We start from the raw sequence: 27,839 nt of genomic DNA, 5'->3' as shown, positions 1-27,839 counted from the left end.
CATCTCACACAACTTCAAAATTCTTAAAAAATCATGCTCCCTTTATCTGTCTGTTTCCCTTCTTTCACTCCTCACTCTGTCAGCCACTCTGCTGTTCTTTGCTGTCTGTTAATCACCAGTCATCCATCTACCTCTGAGCTTCTGGATGAGCTGTTGTTTCTTCTTAGAATTTCCTCTATCAGAAATTTCCATGGCCTATGCTCTTGGCAACTTAAGGTTTTTGTCAAATCATTCAACTCATCTTTTTAGTGAGACTATCCCTGACCATCCTACTTAAAATTGCAACACTGTTCCCTACCCCATATTCCCTCTCCCCAATTTCTATTTTAGTTTCCTCTATGGTATATATTTCTTTCTCAAATCCTATATTTTTACATGTCTATTTCATTATGGTCTGAATTCCACATTATATAATCTCTCTAAGGGGAGACATTTCTGTCTGTTTTTGTTTTCATTGCTACATCCCAACATGCACCTGGCATGTAACAGGGGTAAGAATAGTGTGACTGGCAGTGTGTCTGTTGGTTTGTGCAAGTGTATAGAGAAAGCTCAAAAGAATACTACCAGATTGTTCATAGTAATTATTTTGGGGGAGGAGAGTGACAACGGAACATGGATGAAGGGAACTTTTCACATTTTACTTAATATTTTACTGTATGGCTTGAATTATATATTATTTTTTAAAAATCAAGTTTTTTAGTGTCCCTGGAATTTCTTCCATAAAACAGATCAAACAGGATAGCAAAACCCCAAAACTACAGGCAACATCTACAACAAAACTAAGTAACAAGGTATTCCTAAGAACACTAAAATACAAGCAGATGGGGCAAATCAAGTTACAAGAATTTTGTAACAGCATCTTATGGGAGGAAGCTAAGGAAGCAACATGTTATCTGATTGACCTGAGAACAGGACTCCACAGAGCCCACAGGTACTCACTGGAAACCTGAGCGGGCCCATTTGATAAGCTGTTTAGCAGCTGAAACTGGGAAGGATTTTTACACACTTCAATTCACAAGGAAGGACAAAGATTCCATGGCAAATCTGAAAAGGTTGGAGAAGTCTATAAACTCTCGAAGGTAACTGGTGATTCCTCCCTAGAAAAAGTCCTATGCTGAAGAGAAACTGCTGGAACTATAATCCAAATGAAAGGAGAAAGATCATAGGAGCAAAGGAAAACCACAATCCAGAAAAAATTGGGGCAAAGAGAGAAGCCAAAGAGGAATATCTTAGAAAGTATGAAACAGTGTTTTTACCACTGTGATAGCAACAGAAAAGAAAGCTTCAGACCCTTGAAAACCCTCTACTCCTTCCTGAAAGTTTAATTTTATATTAAAATGAGTAAGCAAAATGGATCATATCTGAATGTCATACAGAACTATAATTACAAAAAAGAAATAAGATGCAAAATAAAATCTCTTCAATGAAAATATGCCAGAAAGACATTCCTAACAAGGGATAAACTGTATCCTTACATTACAAATTGATCTAAAAGAAATTAAGAAAATGATAAAAAAAATATGCTGGAACAATATAGATTACAATTAGAGAAAACTCAGAAATGAAGTGATTGAACCCCCCAAAAATTAGAAAATAAAAGAAAGAATACTTTTAAAAATAGTAAACTACAAAGAACACAGAAGAAAATAAAAAGAGCACAATAGATAATACCTCCAGAGAAAGAAAAGATGAAAAAAAAACAAAGGAGGACCTTTAAAACAAAAAGAAATGAAGTCAGTAAAGATCCAGTATACATATAAAGAACTTCCTGAAAATAAAACCAATGTAATATATCATAAAAATATCAAGAAAGGCCTAAAGTTCAGCATGTGCTATGAGCCATGTGGCTGACAAGGTCTTGGTGCTCCGGCTAGGTGTCAGGTCTGTGCCTCTGAAGCAGGAGAGCCGAGTTCAGGACATTGGTCCACCAGAGACCTCCCAGCTCCATGTAATATCAAACAGCAAAAGCTCTCCCAGAGATCTCCTTCTGAACGCTAAGACGCAGCTCCGCTCAATGACCAGCAACCTAAAATGCTGGACACCTTATGACAAACAACAAGCAAGACAGGAACACAGCCCCACCCATTAGCAGAGAGGCTTCCTAAAATCATAATAATTTCACAGACACCCCCAAAACACACCACTGGACACCGTCCTGCCAACCAGAAAGACAAGATCCAGCCTCATGTCCCAGAGCACAGGCACCAGTCCCCTCCACCAGGAAGCCTAAACAACCCACTGAACCAACCTTAGCCACTGAGAGCAGACACCAAAAACAACAGGAACTAAGAACCTGCAATCTTCAAAAAGGAGATGCCAAATACAGTAAGTTAAGCAAAATGAGAAGACAGAGAAACACACAGCAGATGAAGGAGCAAGGTAAAAACCCAGCAGACCAAACAAATGAAGAGGAAATAGTCAGTCTACTTGAAAAAGAATTCAGAGTAATGATAGTAAAGATATCCAAAATCTTGGAAATAGAATGGAGAAAATACAAGAAACGTTTAATAAGGACTTAGAAGAACTAAAGAGCAAACAAACCATGATGAACAACACAATAAATGAAATTAAAAATTCTCCAGAAGGAATCAATAGCAGAATAACTGAGGCAGAAAAAGGGATAAGTGATCTGGAAGATAAAACAGTGGAAATAACTGCTGCAGAGCAGAACAAAGAAAAAAGAATGAAAAGATTGAAGAGAGTCTCAGAGACCACTGGGACAACATTAAAGGCACCAACATTCGAAATATAGGGGTCCCAAAAGAAGAAGAGAAAAACAAAGGGACTGAGAAAATATATGAAGAGATTATAGTTGAAAACTTCCCTAATATAGGAAAGGAAATAGTCAAACAAGTCCAGGAAGCACAGAGAGTCCCATACAGTATAAATCCAAGGAGAAACATGCAAGACACATATTAATCAAACTATCAAAAATTAAATATAAAGAAAAAATATTAAAAGCAGCAAGGGATAAACAACAAATAACATTCAAGGGAATCCACAAAAGGTTAACACCTGGTCTTTCAGCAGAAACTCTGCAAGACAGAACGGAGTGGCAGGACATATTTAAAGTGATGAAAGGGAAAAACCTACAATCAAGATTACTCTACCCAGCAGGGATCTCATTCACATTTGGCAGAGAAATTAAAACATTTACACACAAGCAAAAGCTAAGAGAATTCACACCACCAAACCAGCTTTACAACAAATGCTAAAGGAACATCTCTAGACAGGAAACACAAGAGAAGGAAAAGACCTGCAATAACAAACCCAAAACAATTAAGAAAATGGTAATAGGAACATACATATTGATAACTACCTTAAATGTAACTGGATTAAATGCTCCCTCCAAAAGACATAGACGGGTTGAATGGACATAAAAACAAGACCCATATATATGTTGTCTACAAGAAACCTACTTCAGACCTCGAGATACATACAGAATGAAAGTGAGAGGATGGAAATGGATATTCCATGCAGATGGAAATCAAAAGAAAGCTGAGGTAGCAATTCTCACATCAGACAACACAGACTTTAAAATAAAGACTATTATAAGAGGCAAAAGAAGGACACTACATAAAGATCAAGGAATGAATACAAGAAGAAGATATAGCAATGGAAATTACTTATGCACTCAACATAAAAGCACCTCAATACATAAAGGAAATGCTAACAGCCATAAAAGGGGAAATCGACACTAACACAATACTAGTAGGGGACTTTAACATCCCACTTTCAACAATGGACAGATCATCCAAAATGAAAATAAATAAGGAAACACAAGCTTTGAATGACACATTAAACAAGATGGACTTACTTGATATTTATAGGACATTCCATCCAAGTACAGCAGATTACACTTTCTTCTCAAGTGCTCATGGAACATTCTCCAGGATAGATCATATCTTGGGTCACAAATCACACACAGTAAATTTAAGAAAATTGAAATCACATCAAGCATCTTTTCTGACCACAATGTTCTGAGATTAGAAATGAATTACAGGAAAAAAAAGTAAAAAACACAAACACATGGAGGCTAAACAATACGTTACTAAATAACCAAGAGATCACTGAAAAACTCAAAAAGGGAATCAACAAATACCTAGAGACAAATGACAATGAAAACATGACGATCCAAAACCTATGGGATGCAGCAAAAGCAGTTCTAAGAGGGAAGTTTATAGCTATACAAGCTTACCTCAAGAAACAAGAAAAATCTCAAATAAACAATGTAACCCTACACCAAAGGAACTAGAGAAAGAAGAACAAAACCCAAAGTTAGCAGATGGAAAGAAATCATAAAGATAAGAGCAGAAATAAATGAAATAGAAACAAAGAAAACAATAGCAAAGATCAATAAAACTAAAAGCTGGTTCTTTGAGAAGATAAACAAAATTGATAAACCATAGCCAGACTGATCAAGAAAAAGAGGGAGAGGACTCAAATCAATAAAATTAGAAATGAAAAAGGAGAAGTTACAACAGACACTGCCGAAATACAAAGCATCCTAAGAGACTACTACAAGCAACTCTATGCCCATAAAATGGACAACCTGGAAGAAGTGGACAGATTCATAGAAAGGTATAACCTTCCAAGACTGAAGCAGGAAGAAATAGAAAATATGAACAGACCAATCACAAGTAACAAAATTGAAACTGTGTTTAAAAATCTTCCAACAAACAAAAGTCCAGGACCAGATGGCTTCACAGGTGAATTCTATCAAACATTTAGAGAAGAGCTAACACCCATCCTTCTCAACCTCTTCCAAAAAATTGCAGAGGAAGGAAAATTCCCAAACTCATTCTATGAGGCCACCATCATCCTGATACCAAAACCAGACAAAGGTACTACAAAAAAAGAAAATTACAGACCAATATCAATGACGAATATAGATGCAGAAATACTCAACAAAATGCTAGCAAGCAGCATCCAACAACACATTAAAAGGATCATACACCATGATCAAGTGGGGTTTATCCCGGGTATGCAAGGATTCTTCAATATATGCAAATCAATCAATGTGATACACCATATTAAAAAACTGAAGGATAAAAACCATATGATCATCTCAATAGACGCAGAAAAATCTTTTGACAAAATTCAACACCCATTTATGATAAAAACTCTCCAGAAAGTGGGCATAGAGGGAACCTACCTCAGCATAATAAAGGCCATATATGACAAATCCACAGAAAACATCATTCTCAATGGTGAAAAACTGAAAGCATTTCCTCTAAGATCAGGAAAAAGACAAGTATGTCCACTCTCACCACTCTTATTCAACTTAGTTTTGGAAGTTTTAGCCACGGCAATCAGAGAAGAAAAAGAAATAAAAGGAATACAAATTGGAAAAGAAGAAGTAAAACTGTCACTGTTTGCAGATGACATGATACTATACATAGAGAATCCTAAAGATGCCACCAGATAATTATAAGAGCTAATCAATGAATTTGGTAAAGTTGCAGTATACAAAATTAATGCACAGAAATCTCTGCATTCCTATACACTAATGATGAAAAATCTGAAAGAGAAATTAAGGAAACACTCCCATTTACCATGGAAACAAAAAGAATAAAATACCTAGGAATAAACCTACCTAGGGAGACAAAAGACCTGTATGCAGAAAACTATAAGACACTGATGAAAGAAATTAAGATGATACCAACAGATGGAGAGATATGCCATCTTCTTGGATTGGAAGAATCAATATTGTGAAAATGACTATACTACCCAAAGCAATCTACAGATTCGACACAATCCCTATCAAATTACCACTGGCATTTTTTACAGAACTAGAACAAAAAATCTTAAAATTTCTATGGAGACACAAAAGACCCCGAATAGCCAAAGCAATCTTGAGGGAAAAAACGGAGCTCGAGAAATCAGACTCCCTGACTTCAGACTATACTATAAAGCTACAGTAATCAAGACAATATGGTACTGGCACAAAAACAGAAACATAGATCAATGGAACAGGATAGGAAGCCCAGAGATAAACCCAATGCACCTATGGTCAACTAATCTATGACAAAGGAGGCAAGGATATACAATGGAGAAAAGACAGTCTCTTCAATAAGTGGTGCAGGGAAAATTGGACAGCTACATATAAAAAGAAAGAAATTAGAACACTCCCTAACATCATACACAAAAATAAACCCAAAATGGATTAAAGACCTCAATGTTAGACCGGACACTATAAAACTCTTAGAGGCAAACGTAGGCAGAACACACTATGACCTAAATCACAGCAAGACCTTTTTTGATCCACCTCCTAGAGTAGTGGAAATAAAAACAAAAGTAAACGAATGGGACCTAATGAAACTTCAAAGCTTTTGCACAGCAAAGGAAACCATAAACAAAACAAAAAGACAACCCTCAGAATGGGAGAAAATTTTCACAAACGAATCAACAGACAAAGGATTAATCTCCAATATATATATATACAGCTCATGCAGCTCAATATTAAAAAAAACAAACAATCCAATCAAAAAGTGGGCAGAAGACCTAAATAGACATTTATCCGAAGAAGACATACAGATGGCCAAGAAGCACGTGAAAACTGCTCAACATCACTAATTATTAGAGAAATACAAATCAAAACTACAATGAGGTATCACCTCACACCAGTGAGAATGGGCATCATCAGAAAATCTACAAACAACAAATGCTGGAGAGGGTGTGGAGAAAAGGGAACCCTCTTTCACTGTTTGTGGGAATGTAAATTGATACAGCCACTCTGGAGAACAGTATGGAGGTTCCTTAAAAAACTAAAAATAGAATTACCATATGATCCAGCAATCCCACTACTGGGCATGTTACCAGAGGAAACAATAATTCAAAAAGACACATGCACCCCAATGTTCACTGCAGCACTATTTACAATATCCAGGTCATGGAAGCAACCTAAATGCCCACCAACAGACAAATGGATAAAGAAGTGTGGTATATATATACAATAGAATACTTCTCAGCCATAAAAAGGAACCAAATTGGGTCATTTGTTGAGATGTGGATAGATCTAGAGACTGTCATACAGAGTGAAGTAAGTCAGAAAAAGAAAAACAAATATCGTATATTAATGCATATATGTGGATTCTAGAAAAATGGTACAGATGAACCAGTTTGCCGGGCAGAAATTGAGACACAGATGTAGAGGACAAATGTATGGGCACCAAGGGGGGAAAGTGGTGGGATAGGGGTGGTCGTGTGATGAATTGGGAGATTGGGATTGACATGTATACACTGATGTGGATAAAATTGATGACTAATAAGAGCCTGCTATATAAAATAAATAAATAAAATAAAATTTAAAAAAAAAACAACCTACAATGAGGTATTACCTCATACCAGTCAGAATGGCCATTATTCAAAAAATCTACAAAAAATAAATGCTGGAGGGGGTGTGGAGAAAATGGAACCCTCTTGCTCTGTTGGTGGGAGTGTAAATTGATACAGCCACTATGAAGAACAGTATGGAGGTTCCTTAAAAAACTAAAAATAGAACTACCATATGACCCAGCAACCCCACTACTGGGCATATACCCTAAGAAAACCGTAATTCAAAAAGAGTTATGTACCACAATATTCATTGCAGCTCTATTTACAATAGCCAGGTCATGGAAGCAACCTAAATGCCCATCGACAGACGAATGGATAAAGAAGATGTGGTACATATGTACATAAAAAGAAACAAAATTGAGTTATTTGTAGTGAGGTTGATGGACCTAGGGTCTGTCATACAGAGTGAAGTAAGTCAGAAAGAGGAAACCCAATACCGTGTACTAACACACATATATGGAATTTTTAAAAAATGGTTCTGAAGAATCTAGGGGCAGGAAAGGAATAAAGATGCAGACATAGAGAATGGACTTGACACGGGGAGGGGGAAGGGGAAGCTGGAACGAAGTGAGAGAGTGGCATGGACATATATACACTACTGAATGTAAAATAGATAGCTAGTGGGAAGCAGCCACATAGCACAGGGTGATCAGCTTGGTGCTTTGCAACCACCTGGAGGGGTGGGATAGGGAAGGTGGGAGGGAGATGCAAGAGGGAGGAGATATGGAGATATATGTATATGTATAGCTGATTCACTTTGTTATAAAGCAGAAACTAACACACCATTGTAAAGCAATTATACTCCAATAAAGATGTTTTTAAAAACTATCAAAACTGAATTGTATATTTAGTATTTTAAGAAATACTAACATCATAATTCAAGAAGTTTTCTGGAAAATGAAAAGTCTTGAAATTACATATTGAAAGGACACTTTGCATATTGAGAAAAGTTACCCTGAGTAACAAACCTGAAACATATTTTTGGAAAAACTATTGGACTTTTAGGGGGAAAAAAACTTCCTTTAAGCATCTAAGCAAAAAGTTCAAGTCATTTATAAGGGAAAGAAGTTCAGTATGTCATCAGAGTTTTGGACAGTAATCCTTTATTCCAAAAGAAAGTTAAACAATATTTTTATGACCCTCAAAAAAGAAAATGTGAGCCAAGGTCGTTTTAGCCAGCAAAGTTGACTTTCGAGTATAAAGGCCACAGAAAAACTGTTATCAACACCCAGAACTCAGAAACTTATTTCCTTGAGCACTTCCTGAGGAATTTATCGGAAAATGACCATCAGATAGTCAAAATGACTGGAGGGATGTGACATAAAGACTTGTAGAGCAGATAATATTTAATGATAGTTAGAAGAGAGACTATAATATGTATAGTATAGATACCATATGATGTGGATAGAATAGCACTATAAAAAATGGAAGTGGAATAGGAAGCACGTATGAAAAGTGGAATGAGCATAATGTTTGCTTTATTGTATTAACTGGGATAAAAAGGATAACACTGCAAGTCATATACTGGACAAGATGGTGCAGAGAGGATAAAGGATATTATCTAAAGATATTTATTACACCATTAGAACACAATTGCAAGCCTTCTTAAATACAAATAATAATAATAAAGTGGAGACAAACCAAAAAAAGGAAAAAAGAAAAAAACAGAGTGAAAAGCATTTCATGTAAAATATGTGTATATTAAATATAGTATTATATTATACAACTTTTTTGTAAGAGAGTTGACAGAGGAACACAAACACAAAAATAAAATTAAAACAATGAAAGTTAAATAATAATTCTTTTAATATGTTTACATATGGGGGAAGATGGGAATAGTGTAAAGAGTTCAGGGATAAATGTTGGGCTTCTTGGAATATACACTGTTTTGTAGATTTAACTTTTGGAATTGTGTAAATATTTTAAATAATTATAAACAAATTGGTTTTTTAAAAAATCATCCCTAAAAATCGAAAACAAACTTAAAAGAAGTCAAAATACAAATATTGCAATTAGTTTTATATTTCACCCAAAAGTTTCTTTTATATTTGCTAACAGCTCAAGATGTGAATTTGAAGTTTATAAAAATAATGTTTAATAGTTGGACTCCAAATAAATAGGCATGGTCCTTGACTTTTTCTTCCACATCTAACACAAGGAAACAACTCAAATGAAATGAGTCAACTCAGGGGAATGTTACTCACTATCTTTTCTTTTTCATTTCTCTAGGAAAATAAAGGAAAGTCTGGAGTGTTTCCCTGTTAAACTGAATAACTTGATCCACACACTTGCACAAATGACAGCCATAAATCCTGCCAAATCTACTTCGCAGACTTTTTCCCAGGAATCCTGTACGAGGAGTGCAACCCAGTCAATCCAAAGAGCGACAATTTTAGGGTTCAGCAAGAAAACCAGGCATGTAAGTCTCAAGTCTGTCATCTTGACTTAAATATCATTTGACTACATCTCACACTTCCCTTCACTATGCTACACATTCCTCCTTATACCATGATTTTTTTTTTTTTTTTTTTTTTTTTTTTTGCTACACAACTGAAAACTCAGTTACAGTTTGAGCAGAAGTGCCATTAAGGCGGATGTTCCAAGGAGAAATCATAATAACCAGAGCTACTAGTAGAGAACCACCAAAGAGAACAGTTTCTGCCCTGTGGTAGACTATAAATCAAGACCTAATTAAAATGTCCACAAGAAAAGAAGATCAGAAATTAGGCAGTCTGTTCCCAGCACCTAAGATTATGATATTTTTATATACTGTGTTTATAGGTAATTTTGCCTTTACAAATTGCATCTCTTATCTTTTGTGATGATTTTTTTTTTTGCAGAGGTTCTTTGTTTAGTTTACATGAAACAGAATTTTAGAATGTATTGAAGGTTGATATTGCCATCTTCTGATTTTGTCTCTTTATTTTCTGCAGCTTTATCTAATCCAGGTGACTCACAGTAACAATGAAACAAGCCTGACAGAAAAATCATTTGACCAGTTTTCAAAACTTCACAGCCAACTTCAAAAGCAGTTTGCATCATTGGCCCTCCCAGAGTAAGGACTGTCCTCCACAGTGTTTTGCCTTTAGTACTTCTCCCTGAACATAAGGAAAAATTATGGTTATGGGATTTTCTATTTGTGGGCAACACAACACAGCATTCTGATTCCAGTGCCACTGAACCTATCCCAGCAGTGTCTCTATGGCTCTCAGAGTAAAGAACCTTTTGTCATAAAACAGAATAAAGGTTTTCAATTTTGTTTGCTTTCAGCCATTGATTTTGTAGACAAAAAAAATCAGAACCAATTTTATTTTTCATTGATTATCAGGGAAATTGTTTTATTTGCCTGTTTTTAAATTTGATTGTTTCAGTGTTTTCTATAAAAATAAAATTGAAATGGAAAATGCAGAACAAAATTGGATATATCTTCTCTTTCAACAGATAACTGCAATAAAAAGCTCTGATATATTTATTTGCTGTACCAGAAAAACTTATCAATATCAATTAGTATACAAGTAAAATTTATCAACTCACTTTTGTTATCATTAATTATTAACTTGGACTTGGGTTATCCAAACTTAATTTGTCATTATCTTCATTTTGCAGTCTTGAAAACCATTGCTCAGTTCATGTTATAATGAAAAAATATTAAGCATAAATAATGTAATTGAAAATACTTCTGTTCAAATAAACCTTCTAAAATTCATTATTTAGAACTAGCCAAATTTATGTTATAGACTTGAGTGTGTATCTTGACCAGAGGTGTACCTTGACTTTAAAAAGGTGAACTTCTTAGAAATTATGATATTTGCACTTAGGCAAATCAAATGTCATCTTATCTATAGAGTAGTTTCTTGGTATCCACAGGATTGGTTCCAGGACCCCTCCCACGGATACCAAAATCCTTGCATGCCCAAGTTCTATACATAAAATGGTGTAGTATTTACAAATAACCTACCCACATTCTCCTGTATACTTTAAATCACCTCCAGATCACTTATAATATCTAATACAATATAAATGCTATGTAAACAGTTGTAAATACAATGTAAATAGTTGCTGGCATGCAGCGAATTCAAATTTTGCTTTTTGGAACTTTCCAGACTTTTTTTTTTTTAATATTTCAAGCCACAGTTGGTTCAGTCTTCAGATGTAGAACCTGCAGACAGGGAGAGCCAACTGTACCAGAATTTTTGTTGAGTAAATGGTCCTTTAACAATATGAGTGTTCATACCAGACCTGACATACTTTGTACATGTGGATTTTTGTTAGATTTACAGGATTTAGTCACTTACCAAATTGTAAATCTAAACAACGTCGCCAATGGATGGAGAGATAGTGTGCATTATTTTGAAGACTGTGTAGTTCACATTGATGAAAAACTATACTTGCAGATGTCACAGAGATTTTGAAATACAGATGCTTTAAACATCAGAAAGTCATCAGAGTAAGAGCACATTCAGGAGACTGAGAGGGAAGGAATGTCATTGTGGAAACTTAAAGACAACATCAGCTTTAAGAGTTATCAAAAAACATCTAATGTAATAACTGAGAAAAAGGAAATACTGGCAAAAATATTCAGTTTGACTGCAAATATTGAATTCAACTTTAGTGGTTTCCATTGTACCCTAATAATTAATGATTTAAAAATATGTTCATTTTTGTTAAATGGCTGTCCTTTTATGTTTCAAAAATGTCTCTGTTCTACTCTTTTCTCTCCCCAATACATATTAGTATAACTTGTCAAACTTTAAAGTGCCAATAATCTCTCTCCATATGCCTCTTCTCGATTTTCAGCTTTAGTTAGGATTCTGTTTTGTTCAACAGCTCTTGCCTAGTAATGGGACCTAAATTGATTTTAAAATCATTCAAGCAATGTGTGGAGAGGAGGAATATTTAGTCCTTTGTTCCTTGAACAATATTTGTATGCTAACAGTCCCAAAGGAGTTCTGGCTTATAGCAATGCATACAGAAGAAGGATGAGGGCAAGATTTCCTCTGACTCCTAAATTTACTAAGAGAAGCTCTATGAGAATTATGTAAACCCAATCTGGAAAGTATGATCAGAAAGTTAGAGTCATAAAGAATAAAATTCAAATTAGTCACAGCATGTAACAGTGGTCTTCAAATCAGACTGTTTGTACCTCTTCCAACTTCTGAGAATACAGAGGCATAGGAATCTTCCTTGAAATTAATGGTCTTCTTTAAAAGTCACCTGCTTGAGAAAGGTTGATTTCCTTTCCCTCTCCTAATTTCACCATTGCTCTTCTCCCAGCCATCCAGAATTTTATTTTGGTACACTGTCCCAAGGAGTAAAAAATCTCTGAGGATTAAATAAAGGGCAAATCAAAATACTGGTGTTGGTATTGCGAAAATGAATTACTCTAATAACCAGGTATCAAATCTGTTTGCAGGTTGTGTGTTTCTTAATCTTTGGTGTGAACAAAATTGAGGGAGGACATGATAGCACCGTCAGATAAAATATCCTAAAAAATCATTTTCAAGAACGGATTACTATGTTATATTTGACATATAACTCAAAAGCATTTTAAACAACTGAATGACATTACTAGAGCTGAATTCCTTAATTCTCATGTACTTATTTACACACAATACTTTTTTAGTACATACATCTATAAAAAAAGGAATAGAACTGATGTTGAACTCCATTTTATTCTAACAATAAAGAAAAATAATCCACAGTTATACAAGTTAATATTTAAAACCAGCAAAATCCACCTATTTATCAAATGTATTTCTATGTTTTGATTAATTATATATGGTAATAATTTTTATGATAATTAAATCTGGATAAAAATTTTAACACTTTAAGCCTTAGTAAGAGTAAAGCAAGAGTAAAAAAGTAAAATGTCAATTATTTAAATACACAGAAATATTATTTTGGACTTCCCTGACACTTCCAACAGGAAGCAATGGATGGGATGTCCTGCAGTTGTCACATACTTCTGTGTGTTTGCTAACAACGCTTCACCATCCCCCATGCTCCTTTGCCCAGAGGAAGGTCTGTACCAAAGAAGCAGAAGAAGAAGGAAGCAACAGCAAGACTGCAGTCAGAGGAATCTGCTAGATAGTTCCTAAGGAGATACATTTAACCAGCAAAACGTGTTGCCAAATGCTTCCCATTAACAGGTCATGCCACCAATAATTGGTTGTAATCAACGTCTAGCCCGTCAAGATGAATCATCAGATAGTGAAGAGGAAATTCTGCAAGCTAGACCCCTGGGGAAAGTGATACTTTGTTCCAAAAGACTAAGACCAGATGGAAGCATATGCTTGGTAAAATGTTTAATCTAGTTAGTGTAGCAATGTCCCTCGTGAACCCAGAGGAAACAATACCATATGACCTTCTTGAAAAATTATGGATCATTAAACTTCAGAAAGTATTTATTAACCCCCCACATGTATTTAAAGGACAAATTGTGTGGTCTGCCATAAATACAGTAAGAAGGAAAATATGTATTAATTTAGTATGTTAAATTAAATTAGTATTAATATTAATGATAGTTAAAATAGCACAAGTGACCACAGCCATGTTAATAAAACTCTCAGAATTAATCATGCGTTCTATGTTTTTTTAAAAAACGTTTTCAGTGGCCCTTCCATCTGATGCAGCTTTAACTTTATGAACAATTGTAAGATACAGATGCCAATTTTCAAACTAATGATAAGATATACTTTTTTCTTTTAAAACAGGTTTCCTCATTGGTGGCACTTACCTTTTACAAATTCAGATCACAAAAGATTCAGAGATCTAAATCATTACATGGAACAGATATTAAATGGATCGTATGAAGTTGCAAACGTATGTCACAATTTACTTTTATATTTTTACATAAAATATGGACTGTTTTATGTATTATTACTGGGAATATTTTAAAATACTTTATGATAACATTTTTAGTCCTACATTTATTCAACAAATATACAAATTAAAATTATCTTGTCAATTCCATGCAAAAACCAACCGGGACTTTACTTGAAATTGCATCGTAATATCTTTCGATCCATTATCATATTCAAGTATTTTTAGAATGTTTTTTCAATAATTGTTTATTGTGCTGTGCATAGAGGGCTTAGAAGTATTTTGTTATACTAGATATAGTACTTTTTATAAAAATCCTTTTCCTGTTTTTTCACCATTTTATAGATAGAACTGATTTGGTATATTGACATTTTACCCAACAATCTTACTAACTTCACTTTTAATTCTAATAATTATCTGTATTGTTTTTGAATTTTCAACTTACAATCATATTGTCTGCAGATAACAAGAGTTTATTTTTTCTTTCCAATATTCATATATTGTATTTCTTTTCCTTGCTATTTTGTGCTCTCTAGAGCTTTCAATAGATATTGAATTGAAGTGGTAATGGTGGATACACCTACATTATTCTTGAATCCAGGGAGGAAGTGTCTAATATTTCCTCATTAAGTATGTAGATTTTGTAGGTACCCTTTATTATTTTGTTTCCTTCTATTCCTATGTTGCCAATAGTTTTTACAAAGAAGGTTGAATGTATCAAAATTTTTTTTCTGAATCTACTGGGCTGCACAATGATCACCAATAATCCTATTTTTCTCCTTTACTCTGCTAATGTGGTGAATTACACTGAAGAACTTTCTAATTTTAAACAAATTTGCATTACTAGGGTAAACTCTACATGGACGTAATGTATTATACTTTTTATGTATTATTGGATTTGATTTAACATTTTCTTTAGCATTTGTTTTCATCTTTATTTATGACAGAGATTGGCCTGGAGTTTTTCCTTCTTACAAAGTCATTACCAGGTTTCAGAAACAAGAACATGCTGGACTCATAATATTAGTTGCAAAGAGTTATTGCTTTTTCCCTACTCCCTGGAACAGTTTGTATAAAATTGGTTTTATTTCTTTAATTTGTAAAGTCATATAGGTCTGGAGAATCAATTTATTTAAGAGCTATAAGACATTTCACGTTTCCTATTTCTTCTTGGGTCTCTTTGTTAAGTTACATTTCTATAGGAATTTGTGCTAATTTATTGGCATAAAGTTATTCATAATATCCTATCATAATCTTTTTAACATTTATAGGATCTGAAAAGGTATTCACTCTTCGATTTCTCACACATATTTCCTGATCCATACTTCCAGAGGATTATGAATTTTACCGATTTTTGTAAGGAATGAAATGTGGGATTTATTGACCCTCTCTATTGTATTATTTCTCTGTTTCACTTATTTTTTATCTTTATTATTTCCTTCCTTCTGCTTCCTGTCTATTTATAACATCCTCAGATAGTTAATCTAACTTGTTTATTTTCAACCTGTCTTTACTTACCCATTTAAAACTCTAAATCCTCTCTCCTAATCAAGATTTAATAACACCCCGCAAGTTTTTATATACAGTATTGTATTTTCTTTATCATTCCTTAAAAATATTTATAAAATTTTCACTGTGAATTTTCCTGGACCATGGATTAAGTCTATTTCACCCACTTGAGTTTTACATGCTGTACCAAAAATATATATCTGTATCTGTATCCATAAATTTCATAAGTAATTATTATTGTTGTTTTTGCAATCAATATTTAATATTACTCACATATCTCATTTTCATTGCTTCCTGTAACTCTGAATTTCCATCTGGTATTATTCTCCCTCTACCTGAAGAACACCATCTACTATTCCCCTTAATATGAATTTGCTGCTAAAAGAAACCCTCTAAATTTGCATTTGTCTGAAAAGTTTTTATTTTACCTTCATTCTTGGAGGATATTTTTGCTGACTATTTGGTATTTGAGCATTTGGATAGCAATGATTTTATTCTAAAAACTTTAAGGCTATCATTTCATTGTCTTTTAACTTCCATTGATTTTGTTTAGAATCCATCTGTTATATTTGTTGCTTCTTTGAAAAAGTTTTTTTATTCTTTACAATATTGTTCTTTTTACTGTTGGTTTTCTGCCGTTTTACTTTAACTTGCTCAGATATGACTTTGTTTCTACTGATGATGCTTGAGCTTCAGCACTTCTTGAATTTGTGTCTTTCATCACTTTTGGAAAGTTCTCAGTCGTTATCACTTCACATATTGTTCATACTATTTCCTCTCTCTTCTTTTTCTGGGACTGTAATCACATATATGTCTATCCTTTTCATTGTACCCTCTATGTCTCATACTTTTACTCCTGTATTTTTAATTCTTTGTCCTCTATGACTTAGTTTCTGAATAGCTTCTTCTAACTTATCTTTTGGGTTGTTTATTCTCTAATGATCTGTGTTTAACATACTGTTAATTCCATTCTTTGAGTTCTTAATTTCAATTATTCTTCAGTTTCAGAATTTCCTTTTTTTTTTTTCAGTTCCTAGTTCTTTGCTGAAAATCTGTCCTTTTTATTATTTCTTCAAAATTCGTAAGCATAGTTATTTAAAATCTTCCTTAAAACTCCAATATTGGGACCTACTGCATGTACATTTTTATTTTCTAATGTTTCTGCTGGTTTTTAATTATGTAGTCTTGTTCCATTGTGAGCCTGGTTATTTTCCTTTTTATTGTGGCCACATATTGTACTGCAATGTCCTTTGTAGAAATTGGATGCCTATGTTACTGTTATCCTGGTATAGAGAATTATAATATCTGAGTACATTAACAATCTAGGGTTGCTGAAATCCAGTTGCAGGGATTCAGATTATTCAAAACTGAACTGTAGCTCTTGTGAGGCACTATTACTTGTTCATCCTTATTCCTTAGATGTAGCCACTTTGGATCTAAACCCAAGGTAAGGCAGACTCACCAAGAATCTACTTGGCAGCTCTGGATTCCATTCTTTTTCCTCTTAACTCTGCAAGGTGGTCAAAATTGTTGCTTTACCTTCCAGCCATTCCACTGCTTCAACCTATATCAATAAAAACCCACAACAGAAAAGCTGTGCCAAAACCCAAGCTCACTTCCCCAAGACTGTCTTGCCCCAGATCCTAGCCTGGTAATTCTTCACTATCTTCTTAGCTCTCTGATGCTTTCAAGCAAAGTTTAAAAACAAATTGTTTAATTATTCCAGTTATTCTCCATAGGAGGTCTGGACTAAATGACCAAATCTAATATCACTAAAAATAGGAGCTTACAGCTGCAGTCATGCTACCCCTCAGCTTTCAGAAATATCTGCTGTTCTGGCTCCTCCCCTCATCCTGTGTTCTGATGAACCTTGTCTCTGATAGGTAACTATTTCAGAGGATCTAAGTCTGTGGTCATTTCCCATCTGAAAAAAGTATTTAAGGATTTCTTGGTGAGGTTTTGGTACTACTCATCAGTGATTCTGAGTGGCCTAGAAAATTGAAGAGACATGCCAGACCCCAATTTTGCTCCCTTCTGTCATATGCATCAGAAAAAGGACTCTTAAGATCCTTCCCCATACACACATGTGCATACAACCTACACATGCACACAGCTGTTACAACTCCTTCTGAGGACTCAAAGAAGGATTAGCTCCCTTTACTATTAAATTCCTATCACCATCTTGCTTGCAAGGTTCCTGTGAGACAAATGTAAGTTACAAAGGCAGGTACCAAGCTAACAGAATCCTCCAGAGTTCTTGGCTAGACATAGGATCTTTTAGGGATTTATCTAAAACATCATCTCTAAGGGTAAAAGGTACAAGACCTGTTAGGTTTTTTGCCTTTTGATGTAAGAATGGAGACTATTTATGGAATATCTTTAGCTAATCCACATGTCTGGAATAACTTTAATGTCACCAATAAGAGCCCATTTCTAACATTAATCATGCTAGTCAACAAGCTACCATTTTTATGAACAAAATCCTTTGACATTCAATATGCTAATTAATAATGTCCATTTTTTTAAAGGTGTTCAGCATGATGGCTTGATTTACATATATTGTGAAATGATTACCACAATAGATTTAGTTAACATCTATCATCTCATATAGATACAATAAAAAGAAAAGAAAAAAGCAATTTTTAAATTTATAAATGTCATAAAATGAAGATTTAATATCTCTGCTTCTTCCTCATCCTCTCCCCCAAATTTAGCATGCTTTTAATTATATCAATAATTAGCATTTGTAAAATGCCTATTGTTGATTGAGTTGTGAGAGTTTAACAGAACTACTTACACTGACTGCCTCTAGTATGGGTTGCCTGATTAAAATATTGAGAACCTCTTATTTCCTCCTGCTTTATCCAGGTAGCCAGATAGTGCAGCCTTGATTAGGACATTAACAGACCATTCCTGGACTCTAGTCATTTTTCCTTTTATTGAAGTATACTTGACTTACAATATTATATTAGTTTCAGGTGTACAACATAGTGATTTGATCATTTTTCTGCCGTCTTGATTAAATCCTAGCAGCACTCCGGTTATACTTCGACCTAAGAAACGCATTTATAACATCATGCTGTATATACAGACATACTTTAAACTTCAGTAAGTTACAGGCACTGTAACAGGAGGACTACAACCGACCCCATAACCAGGACTTACCTGAGTCAAAGAACCCTATTTTTCTCAGCAGTCAATTCAACAACCTTCCTTCTCCATGTGGAGCTTGGGAAAGACATTAGATGAGATTACTTTCCAGTCAGAGTGTGAATTGTTTTAATTACATGTTGTATAGTAGATTAAGTCAATATATATCAAGGAAACCTTACTGAAATTTAAAAATAAAATATATTAATGAATGTATTCAAAATTGTCTCCTAACTGTAGGTTTGCTGATTCAGGATGTTGGCTTATTGCTATACCTCCCAGTTGGGTAATATTGTGGTTTGATGATGAATAGACCCACTTAAGAAAATTCCACAATTCAGATCACAAGCATCCTAAGGCTATTAGAAAAAAATCACAATTGTCAATAATGACTGCTTTAGATTGCATATAGTCGGGGACAAGAGGAGAAACTTAAATCCCTATCACTAACTCCTAAGACTAGTGGTTCTCAAAGCTCAGCTCCTGGACTGTAGTTGGAACCTCATCTGGGAATTTATAAGAATGTAAAATTTCAGTCCCATCCTAGACGTATTAAATCAGAAACTCTGGGGATGAGGTCCAGCAATGTGTTTTAACAAGCCCTCCAGGGTGTTCTAATCCATGACAATGTTTGAGAACCATTATTTCAGACTCTGGTCATCTTTCCTTTTTTTTTTTTTTTTTTCCAGTTTGAACATGATCAGACATTTGGTTTCCAATGTAGTAGATACTAAGGTACCCTACTATATCACTGATATTTTTGCAAATCTGGACTCAAGCACATTGTGCTACAATATTATTTCCAGGCTGGTAGCTCAGCTAGAGATGCTGTTTTGTATCAAAGGACAAGTGCCTGTGCACTTAAGAAGGTATACTTATCCCAGTTCCCAATGAAGTAGAGAAGGCATCCCAGGGAGTATGGCTTTCAAGTTGTTATTAAAGGGCAAATAGAAGTTAGTAAATGGAAACTGGGGAAAAATTATGCTAGACAAGGGGAACTACAAGGACAAAGCATGCATTATGGTTACATGCTTTTCTCTTGTTTGGAAGCTTAAAGAAATCAATGTTTATATTCATTTAATTTTACCCATGTATATAGCAAACTTATAATCTCGACAACATTTAATATATATTTTAAATGAAAAATTACAGAATTATTAACATATATTAACCTATAGTATGGTATTTACCATACCATTTCTGTTTTGTGCCATACCATTACTGTAGCTTTGTAGTATAGTCTGAAGTCAGGGAGCCTGATTCCTCCAGCTCAGTTTTTCTTTCTCAAGATTGCTTTGGCTATTTGGGGTCTTCTGTGTTTCCATACAAATTGTAAAATTTTTTGTTCTACTTCTGTGAAAAATGCCATTGGTTTTTTGATAGGGATTGCGTTGAATCTGTAGATTGCTTTGGGTAGTATAGTCATTTTCACAATGTTGATTCTCCCAATCCAAGAAAATAGTATATCTCTCCATCTGTTTGTAAAATCTTTAATTTCTTTCCAAGAAAATAGTATATCGCTCCATCTGTTTGTAAAATCTGTTTCTTGGATTCTTCCAATCCAAGAAAATCGTATATCTCTGCAACTGTTTCTCAAATCTTTAATTTCTTTCATCAGTGTTTTAAAGTTTTCTGCATACAGGTCTTTTGTCTGCTTAGGTAGGTTTTTTTCTAGGTATTTTATTCTTTTTGTTGCAGTGGTAAATGGGAGTGTTTCCTTAATTTCTCTTTCAGAGTTTTCATCATTAGTGTATAGGAATGCAAGAGATTTCTGTGCATTAATCTTGTATCCTCCTACTTTACCAAATACATTGATTAGCTCTGGTAGCATCTTTAGGATTCTCTATGTATAGTATCATGTCATCTGCAAACAGTGACAGTTTTATTTCTTCTTTTCCGATTTGGATTCCTTTTATTTCTTTTTCTTCTCTGATTAAGGTGGCCAGAACTTCCAAAACTATGTTGTATAATAGTGGTGAGAGTGGGCAACTTTGTCTTGTTCCTGATCTTAGAGGAAATGGCTTCAGTTTTTCACCACTGAGAACGATGTTGGCTGTGAATTTGTCATATATGGCTTTTATTATGTTGAGGTAGGTTCCCTCTATGCCCACTTTCTGGAGAGTTTTTATCATAAATCGGTGTTGAATTCTGTTGAAAACTCTTTCTGCATCTATTGAGATGATCATATGGTTTTTATCCTTCAATTTGTTAATATGGTGTATCACATTGGTTGTTTTGTGTATCTTGAAGAATCCTTCCAATCCTGGGATAAACCCCACTTGATCGTGGCATATGATTCTTTTAATGTGCTCTTGGATTCTGTTTGCTAGTATTTTGTTGAAGATTTTTGCATCTAAATTCATCAGTGGTATTGGCCTTTATTTTTCTTTCTTTGTGACATCTTTGTCTGGTTTTGCTGTCAAGGTGATGGTGGCTTCGTAGAATGAGTTTAGGAGTGTTCCTCCCTCTGCTATATTTTGGAAGAGTTTCAGAAGTATAGGTGTTAGCTCTTCTCTAAATGTTTGATAGAATTCACCTGTGAAGCCATCTGGTCCTGGACTTTTGTTTGTTGGAAGATTTTTAATGACAATTTCAATTTCAGTGCTTATGATTGGTCTGTTTATATTTCTATTTCTTCCTGGTTCAGTCTCGGAAGGTTGTGCTTTTCTAAGAGTTTGTCCATTTCTTCCAGGTTGTCGATTTTATTGACACAGAGTTGCCTGTAGTAATCTCTCATGATCCTTTGTATTTCTGCAATGTCAGTTGTTACTTCTCCTTTTTCATTCCTAATTCTGTTGATTTGAGTCTTCTCCGTTTTTTTTGTGATGAGTTGGCTAATGGTTTATCAATTTTGTTTATCTTCTCAGAGAACCACCTTTTAGTTTTATTGATCTTAGTTATCATTTCCTTCATTTCTTTTTCACTTATTTCTGATCTTATCTTTATGATTTCTCTCCTTCTGCTAACTTTGCGTTTTGTTTGTTCTTCTTTCTCTAATTGCTTTAGGTGTAAAATTAGGTTGTTTACTTGAGATTTTTCTTGTTTCTTGAGGTAGGATTATATTGCTATAAACTTTCCTCTTAGAACTGCTTTTGCTGCCTCCCAAAGGTTTTGGGTCGTTGTTTTTCATTGTCATTTGTTTCTAGGTATTTTTTGGTTTCTTCTTTGATTTCTTCAGTGATCTCTTAGTTATTTAGTAGCGTATTGTTTAACCTCCATGTGTTTGTATTTTTTACACTTTTTTTCCTGTAATTGATATCTAGTCTCATAGCGGTGTGGTTGTAAAAGATACTTGGTACAATTTCAATTTTCATAAATTTCCCAAGGCTTGATTTGTGGCCCAAGATATATTCTATCCTGGAGAATGTTCCATGAGCACTTGAGAAGAAAGTGTAATCTGCTGTTTTTGGATGGAATGTCCTACGAATATCAATTAAGTCCATCTTGTTTAATGTGTCATTTAAAGCTTGTGTTTCCTTATTTATTTTCATTATGGATGATCTGTCCATTGTTGAAAGTGGGGTGTTAAAGTCCCCTACTAGTATTGTGCTACAGTCAATTTCCCCTTTTATAGCTATTAGCATTTGCCTTATGTATTGAGGTGCTCCTATGTTGGGTGCATAAATATTTACAATTGTTATATCTTCTTCATGGATCGATCCCTTGATCATTATGTAGTGTCCTTCTTTGTCTCTTGTAATAGTCTTTATTTTAAAGTCTGTTTTGTCTGATGTGAGAATTGCTACCTCAGCTTTCTTTTGATTTCTATCTGCTTGGAATATCTATTTCCATCCCCTCACTTTCATTCTGTATTTGTCCCTAGGTCTGAAGTAGGTTTCTTGTAGACAACATATATATATGGGTCTTGTTTTTGTATCCATTCAGCCAGTCTGTGTCTTTTGGTTGGGGCATTTAATTCATTTACATTTAAGGTAATTATCTTTATGTATGTTCCTATTACCATTTTCTTAATTGTTTGGGGCTTGTTTTTTGTAGGTTTTTTCCTTTTCTTGTGTTTCCTACCAGAGAAGTTCCTTTAGCATTTGTTGTAAAGCTGGTTTGGTGGTGCTGAATTCTCTTAACTTTTGCTTTTCTGTGAAGGTTTTAATTTCTCCATTGAATCTGAATGAGATCCTTGTTGGGTAGAGTAATCTTTGTTGTAGGTTTTTCCCTTTCATCACTTTAGATATGTCCTGCCACTCCCTTCTATCTTGCAGAGCTTCTGCTGAAAGATCCACTGTTAATCTTATGGGGATTCCCTTGTATGTGTTGTTTTTTAAGAACAAACGTGATTCCAATACACAGCCAGGTTTGGATAATTCTCTTCTCAAAATTCAGAAGCTGAATCGCATATGTACACTGTTCTGAGAAGCTTACAGTCTTTGTCAGTATTCTATGTTGACGTGTTTCAGTGGCTTCATAAAGTCTTTCACAACTTCACACATTGGGCTTTTCTTTCCTTTCTTCCTAAGGAACTTTATGGGTCTTGATACAATACTCATTTTACATATGACACAGTGGTTGAACAGTAATAATTTGACAGCAACATAAGCAGATGCTGACTAGCCTTAATAATGTGACCTGACTAATCACCCTGGTTCTCCTTGATGCATAATGTCATCAATTTTCAGTTATCTTCAAATGGATTGACCACAGTGAAAGCTTTGTCTCCATACCCTGGTGGATGCTTCCCTGATTCAGTTTGTTTATATTCAAGGAATAAAAACTTATTTTAAGATCAACTAAATAAAACTTTATTGGCCTAAAAATCACATAAATAATACCAAAATATTTCACATTATTTTGAGCTTTTTAAAAATTTTGTATTATTGATGAAGTTCTTCTCTTCCCTCATATGTTTTAACAGAGTTATGTCTATAAACACTAAAATCTATAAAACCAGGTCTGTAACATAAATATTGTAATTATTTTAAATGATATGAACAACTTAGAGGAAATTTTTAAACACACGTAATTTTTTTCCCTCTTCTAATAAAACAAGAGATTTAAAGTAAATTTATTATATTTGTGCTGAATACTCCTGTGATAGGTTAATCCTCATCTCTGACCCCAGAAAAATCCTTATAAAAACACTTTTCTTCTTCCATAGCTACTTGTCATATGACAGTATAGGAAAGGCAAATAATCCTATTATGTCTATACATTAAAACTCACATTCTTTTTTAGTTATGTGATACATTTATTTGTAACTTTTAAAAAATATTTTATATCACTGTATATAACTTTGTAACAATTTTTAAATTTTTACTGATCACTTACTATGTGTAACACTCTAGATTAAAAGCTTTAAATTAGTTTTAGAGAACAAATTGGAAAGATGAAAGTAATGCAATATACACTTTACTTTCAGTGAGTTTATAATATGGTGATAAATACAGACATGAACATATATAATAATAGCAGTGACTGGAAAAGGGTGAGAAAAGAAAGTAGAAGATGCAGCTTGAATATGAAATTGAACAACCTTACCTTACTAAAATCAAATATTATATACCCTTCTGGGGCATACTCAATTGTAAGCAGTCTTGCTTTTTGTCAAGGAAATGAGATGAAGAGTCTGTTTGTAGTCCAGTTTCAGGTATCAGAGTTAAGTTAAGTGAGAGAGATGTCTCTGGGGGTTTGGTCTAAAAACACAAGAGCAGCCCAAATAGAGGGATGACTGTAAATCCCTGAGACCATCTCTCTCTTCTCCTCATCTCTCTTCCCTCCTCTTTCATCCCCACACACAAATTGGTTGATAAAGGAAAACAGATATAAATGAGGACTGCAATTATACACTATTTTAATATCTCTTCTAATGAGGTTGCAAGCATCAGTTTAGACATCCTAGTCCTATATCTGCCTGGTTTTTGTTTGTTTAGCTTGACTCCCTTCTCCCAAAGTCATTGAAACTTCTTTTTTTCTTGAAGTGTTTGTAGTTTCATTCCACAAGCTGTGATAACAGGAATTCCTTTTGCTTTTTAAAATTTTACTCTGTTTTAGTTGAATTGTGTTGTGAACTAAATTAAGATCTTTATAAAGGGCAATATAAATATGTAATAAAAGTTATAGTAAATGATTGCAGTACCTAAAGAAATGTGTACCCACATTTGAGTTTAGCTGAGACATACAAACAACAGTTGCTTTAAAACTTTTTAAAGCCATGTATTCATTGGGATTTTTAGCTCTTCTCAGTATTGTTGCTCATTTCTAGAAGTCCCTTAAAATAAGGAATGCTATCACGGCTTAAGCAGTATTATTTTTTTAAGCAGAAATCAAATGTCAAAATAAATCCAAACAGGTAAATCCTACCTTAATAATGAACATATGTTTCTTGTTCCCTGCTTGCTAAACCCAGATGTTAATTACTACATTTGTCAGTACATTGCTCTTTTCCTATTTGGAGCTGGCTGAGATTATGATGCAGGCAGGATAAATGTCATATGTGTATCATCAGTAAAACCAAGATTATTTTTCAAAGTCTGGTAAAATGCTGATGACATTTGAGAACCAAAATTATAAAAGATTCCTTAAAAGTTCACTATTTTTCATAGTGTCATTCTTCCATGTAACTCCAATACAAATACAGTGGGCTGAACTACATTAAAGACTGGACATTATGACAAGCTACTTTATGAAAAAAGCAATAAAATACAATTACTCTTCAACTTTGATTTAAAACGCTTATGGGAATTCATTTTTAAATTCACATTTTTACGGTGCTTCATGGAGTTTGAGAGAGATTTAGCTTATTGTTTTAACTCACTGAAATTAAATCTTGCAGTCAGTTCTAGATGTTGGCTGGTCTGTTAATAAATGGGAATTCTTAATGTGTTATTTTAAAGACAGAAAAAATTGATCTCAGTGTTATATTACATCACTTCTGATCTTTGCAAGGACTTTAACTCTCTGTAGTCTTTGAGAATAAGAATATGTTCATAGGATGCTGGAAAAACACTTAAGTTTTGAGCAACTTTGAATTGATCAACTGTCTCAAAAAATCAATGATTTTAAATTACCAATGACTTAATGATATAAATGATAAACAAAATATTAATGTGAGCTCTGAATTTAAAATACAAGCTGATGCAGATTTTGATTTAAAATTGCTCACTTGGCTTCAAGTTTGCTAGTTATTGACTCAATTTCTAATTTAAGAACACATTATTAGACACTAAGAATCCTATATTAGTTAGATAAACATCTACTCTAGCAAAAAAATGTATATGTATAACCTCATAGAGTGTTTAATATAACCTAATGTGTTTACATAGATCATTGATATCAAAGTCCAGTAACTTCAGAGTCCTTAAGACAAATACCAACCGTGTATTAATTTATTCACCAAATATATAATGTTTTACATAGGAGGGATGTTCCAAATATTTAACAACTGTTAGGGCACAGGAACTGATTAATCAGGATAAGTGCAGGCCACCAACCCACCTTTATGGCCATACAAGCTTGTATTGGTTGAATGTTTGCTGTGATGGATGGAGAAAACTGTAGTAAGAGCAGTGCGGAATGAGGGTTTTCAGGAGCTTGGATCAAAATATATTAAGTTTGAGTTGCCTGTGTGACTTATAAGTAGAGATGTCAAGTGGAAAGTTGAATGTGTTGAGTTGAGGGGAAAAGAGAGGCTGGAAATATAAATATTCGAGTTTCAATTAATAATTGGTTTTCATTGCCATGAGACTGGATGTTACTTATGATGAAAATGTAAATATAAAAGAGAAAAGGTCTGAATATGAGACCATGCAGCACACCAACTTTAAAGTTTGAGAAGATGGAAGAGAATCAACAAAAGAGACTGAAAAAGAGCAATCTGTTGGAAACCAAAAGAATATGGTGCCTGGGAATTCCCTGGTGGTCCAGTGGTTAGAACTCCACACTTCACTGCAGGGGGCACAGGTTCAATCCCTGGTCAGAGAACTAAGATCCTGCATGCCATGTGCTGCAGCCAAATAAATAAATGACTCGTGGAGGTAATTAATGAAAAAAAAAAAAGAACGTGTTGCCTGAAATCCAAGATAAGAAATTATTTCAAAGAAGAAGGAATGACAAGCTGTTTCAAATGCTACTAATGGGTCAAAAATTGAGAATTGACCACTGGATTTAGCAGAATGGATATCATTGGTGAATTTAACAAAAACAGTTTGATGAGAGTGCTGGGAACAAAAACCTTATTAGAATGGATTCAAAAGAGAATGTGAAGAGAGAAATTTGGGATAGAAAGTGGAAAACAATCCTTGCAGAATCTTTACTAAAGATGAATAGGAAAAAAACAGTGTGCAGAGAAATGTAAGTCAAGAATTTTGTTTACTGAAATGAATTATAGCATATGTGTATGCTGGTAGGAAAATCCACTGAAGAAGCAAAAATTGGTGATGCAATTAGCCATATACCAGAGCGAAGACCTTGACTAGAGAAGAGAGCATGTGATCTAGTGCCCAAATCAGTCTCAAATTAAAGCACAGGCATTCCACCTATGTAGTGGATGAAATGGCAGAGGTAAGGTAAGATGATAGATATTGAGCGCTTATAGAAATTCTTTTCTGCTTCTGTTTTTTCTGTAAGCAAGAAGACATAGGAGTTCCTGGTGACCTAGTGGTTAAGATTCCCTTCCATTGCCATGGCCTGGGTTCAAACCCTGGTCAGGGAATTGAGATCCCTCAAGCCCGTACAATGCAGCCAATAAAAAAAAAAAGACAGCCTTGAGCAGATTGAAAGAGAGGAAAAGCATGTTGGCATTTTGAGGAGTGAGGCTAGGGTATTAAATAGTCCTACAGGTGAATGGAAGAATAAATGGGGTAGTGATGTGAAAAATTGCCAGAAAATTGAGCACCAACTTGTGGGTAGTGGGCATGAGGTGAAAGTAAGATTGGTAAGCATGGTTGAGTGCTTTTCTCCAGCAACATTCAGCACACCTGTTACAGTTGCAGAGTTGGCAGAGAGTAACCAGAGTTGTTTCGTTTTCATTTTTGTTTTTTGCCAAGTGAATAATAGAATAATGGGAGAAA

General features: G+C 34.3%; 1 protein-coding gene across 6 annotated transcripts in view; it reads left to right on the top strand.

Moving 5' to 3' along the window:
- Positions 1–27,839, top strand: part of PIK3C2G (phosphatidylinositol-4-phosphate 3-kinase catalytic subunit type 2 gamma) — a gene marked incomplete at both ends in the record, with an annotated part of 352,092 nt that overhangs the window by 246,079 nt on the left and 78,174 nt on the right. For all 6 annotated transcript variants that reach the window (XM_079715212.1, XM_079715210.1, XM_079715209.1 and 3 more), the window contains 3 exons: positions 9,568–9,757; positions 10,272–10,393; positions 14,052–14,160. In XM_079715212.1, coding sequence (XP_079571338.1) covers positions 9,568–9,757; positions 10,272–10,393; positions 14,052–14,160 — 421 coding nt within the window. The remainder of the gene's footprint in view (positions 1–9,567; positions 9,758–10,271; positions 10,394–14,051; positions 14,161–27,839) is intronic.

Source organism: Hyperoodon ampullatus, assembly GCF_949752795.1.
Source record: "Hyperoodon ampullatus genome assembly, chromosome: 11".
NCBI lineage: Eukaryota > Metazoa > Chordata > Mammalia > Artiodactyla > Ziphiidae > Hyperoodon > Hyperoodon ampullatus.
This window is presented reverse-complemented; position numbering and strand designations above follow the sequence as displayed.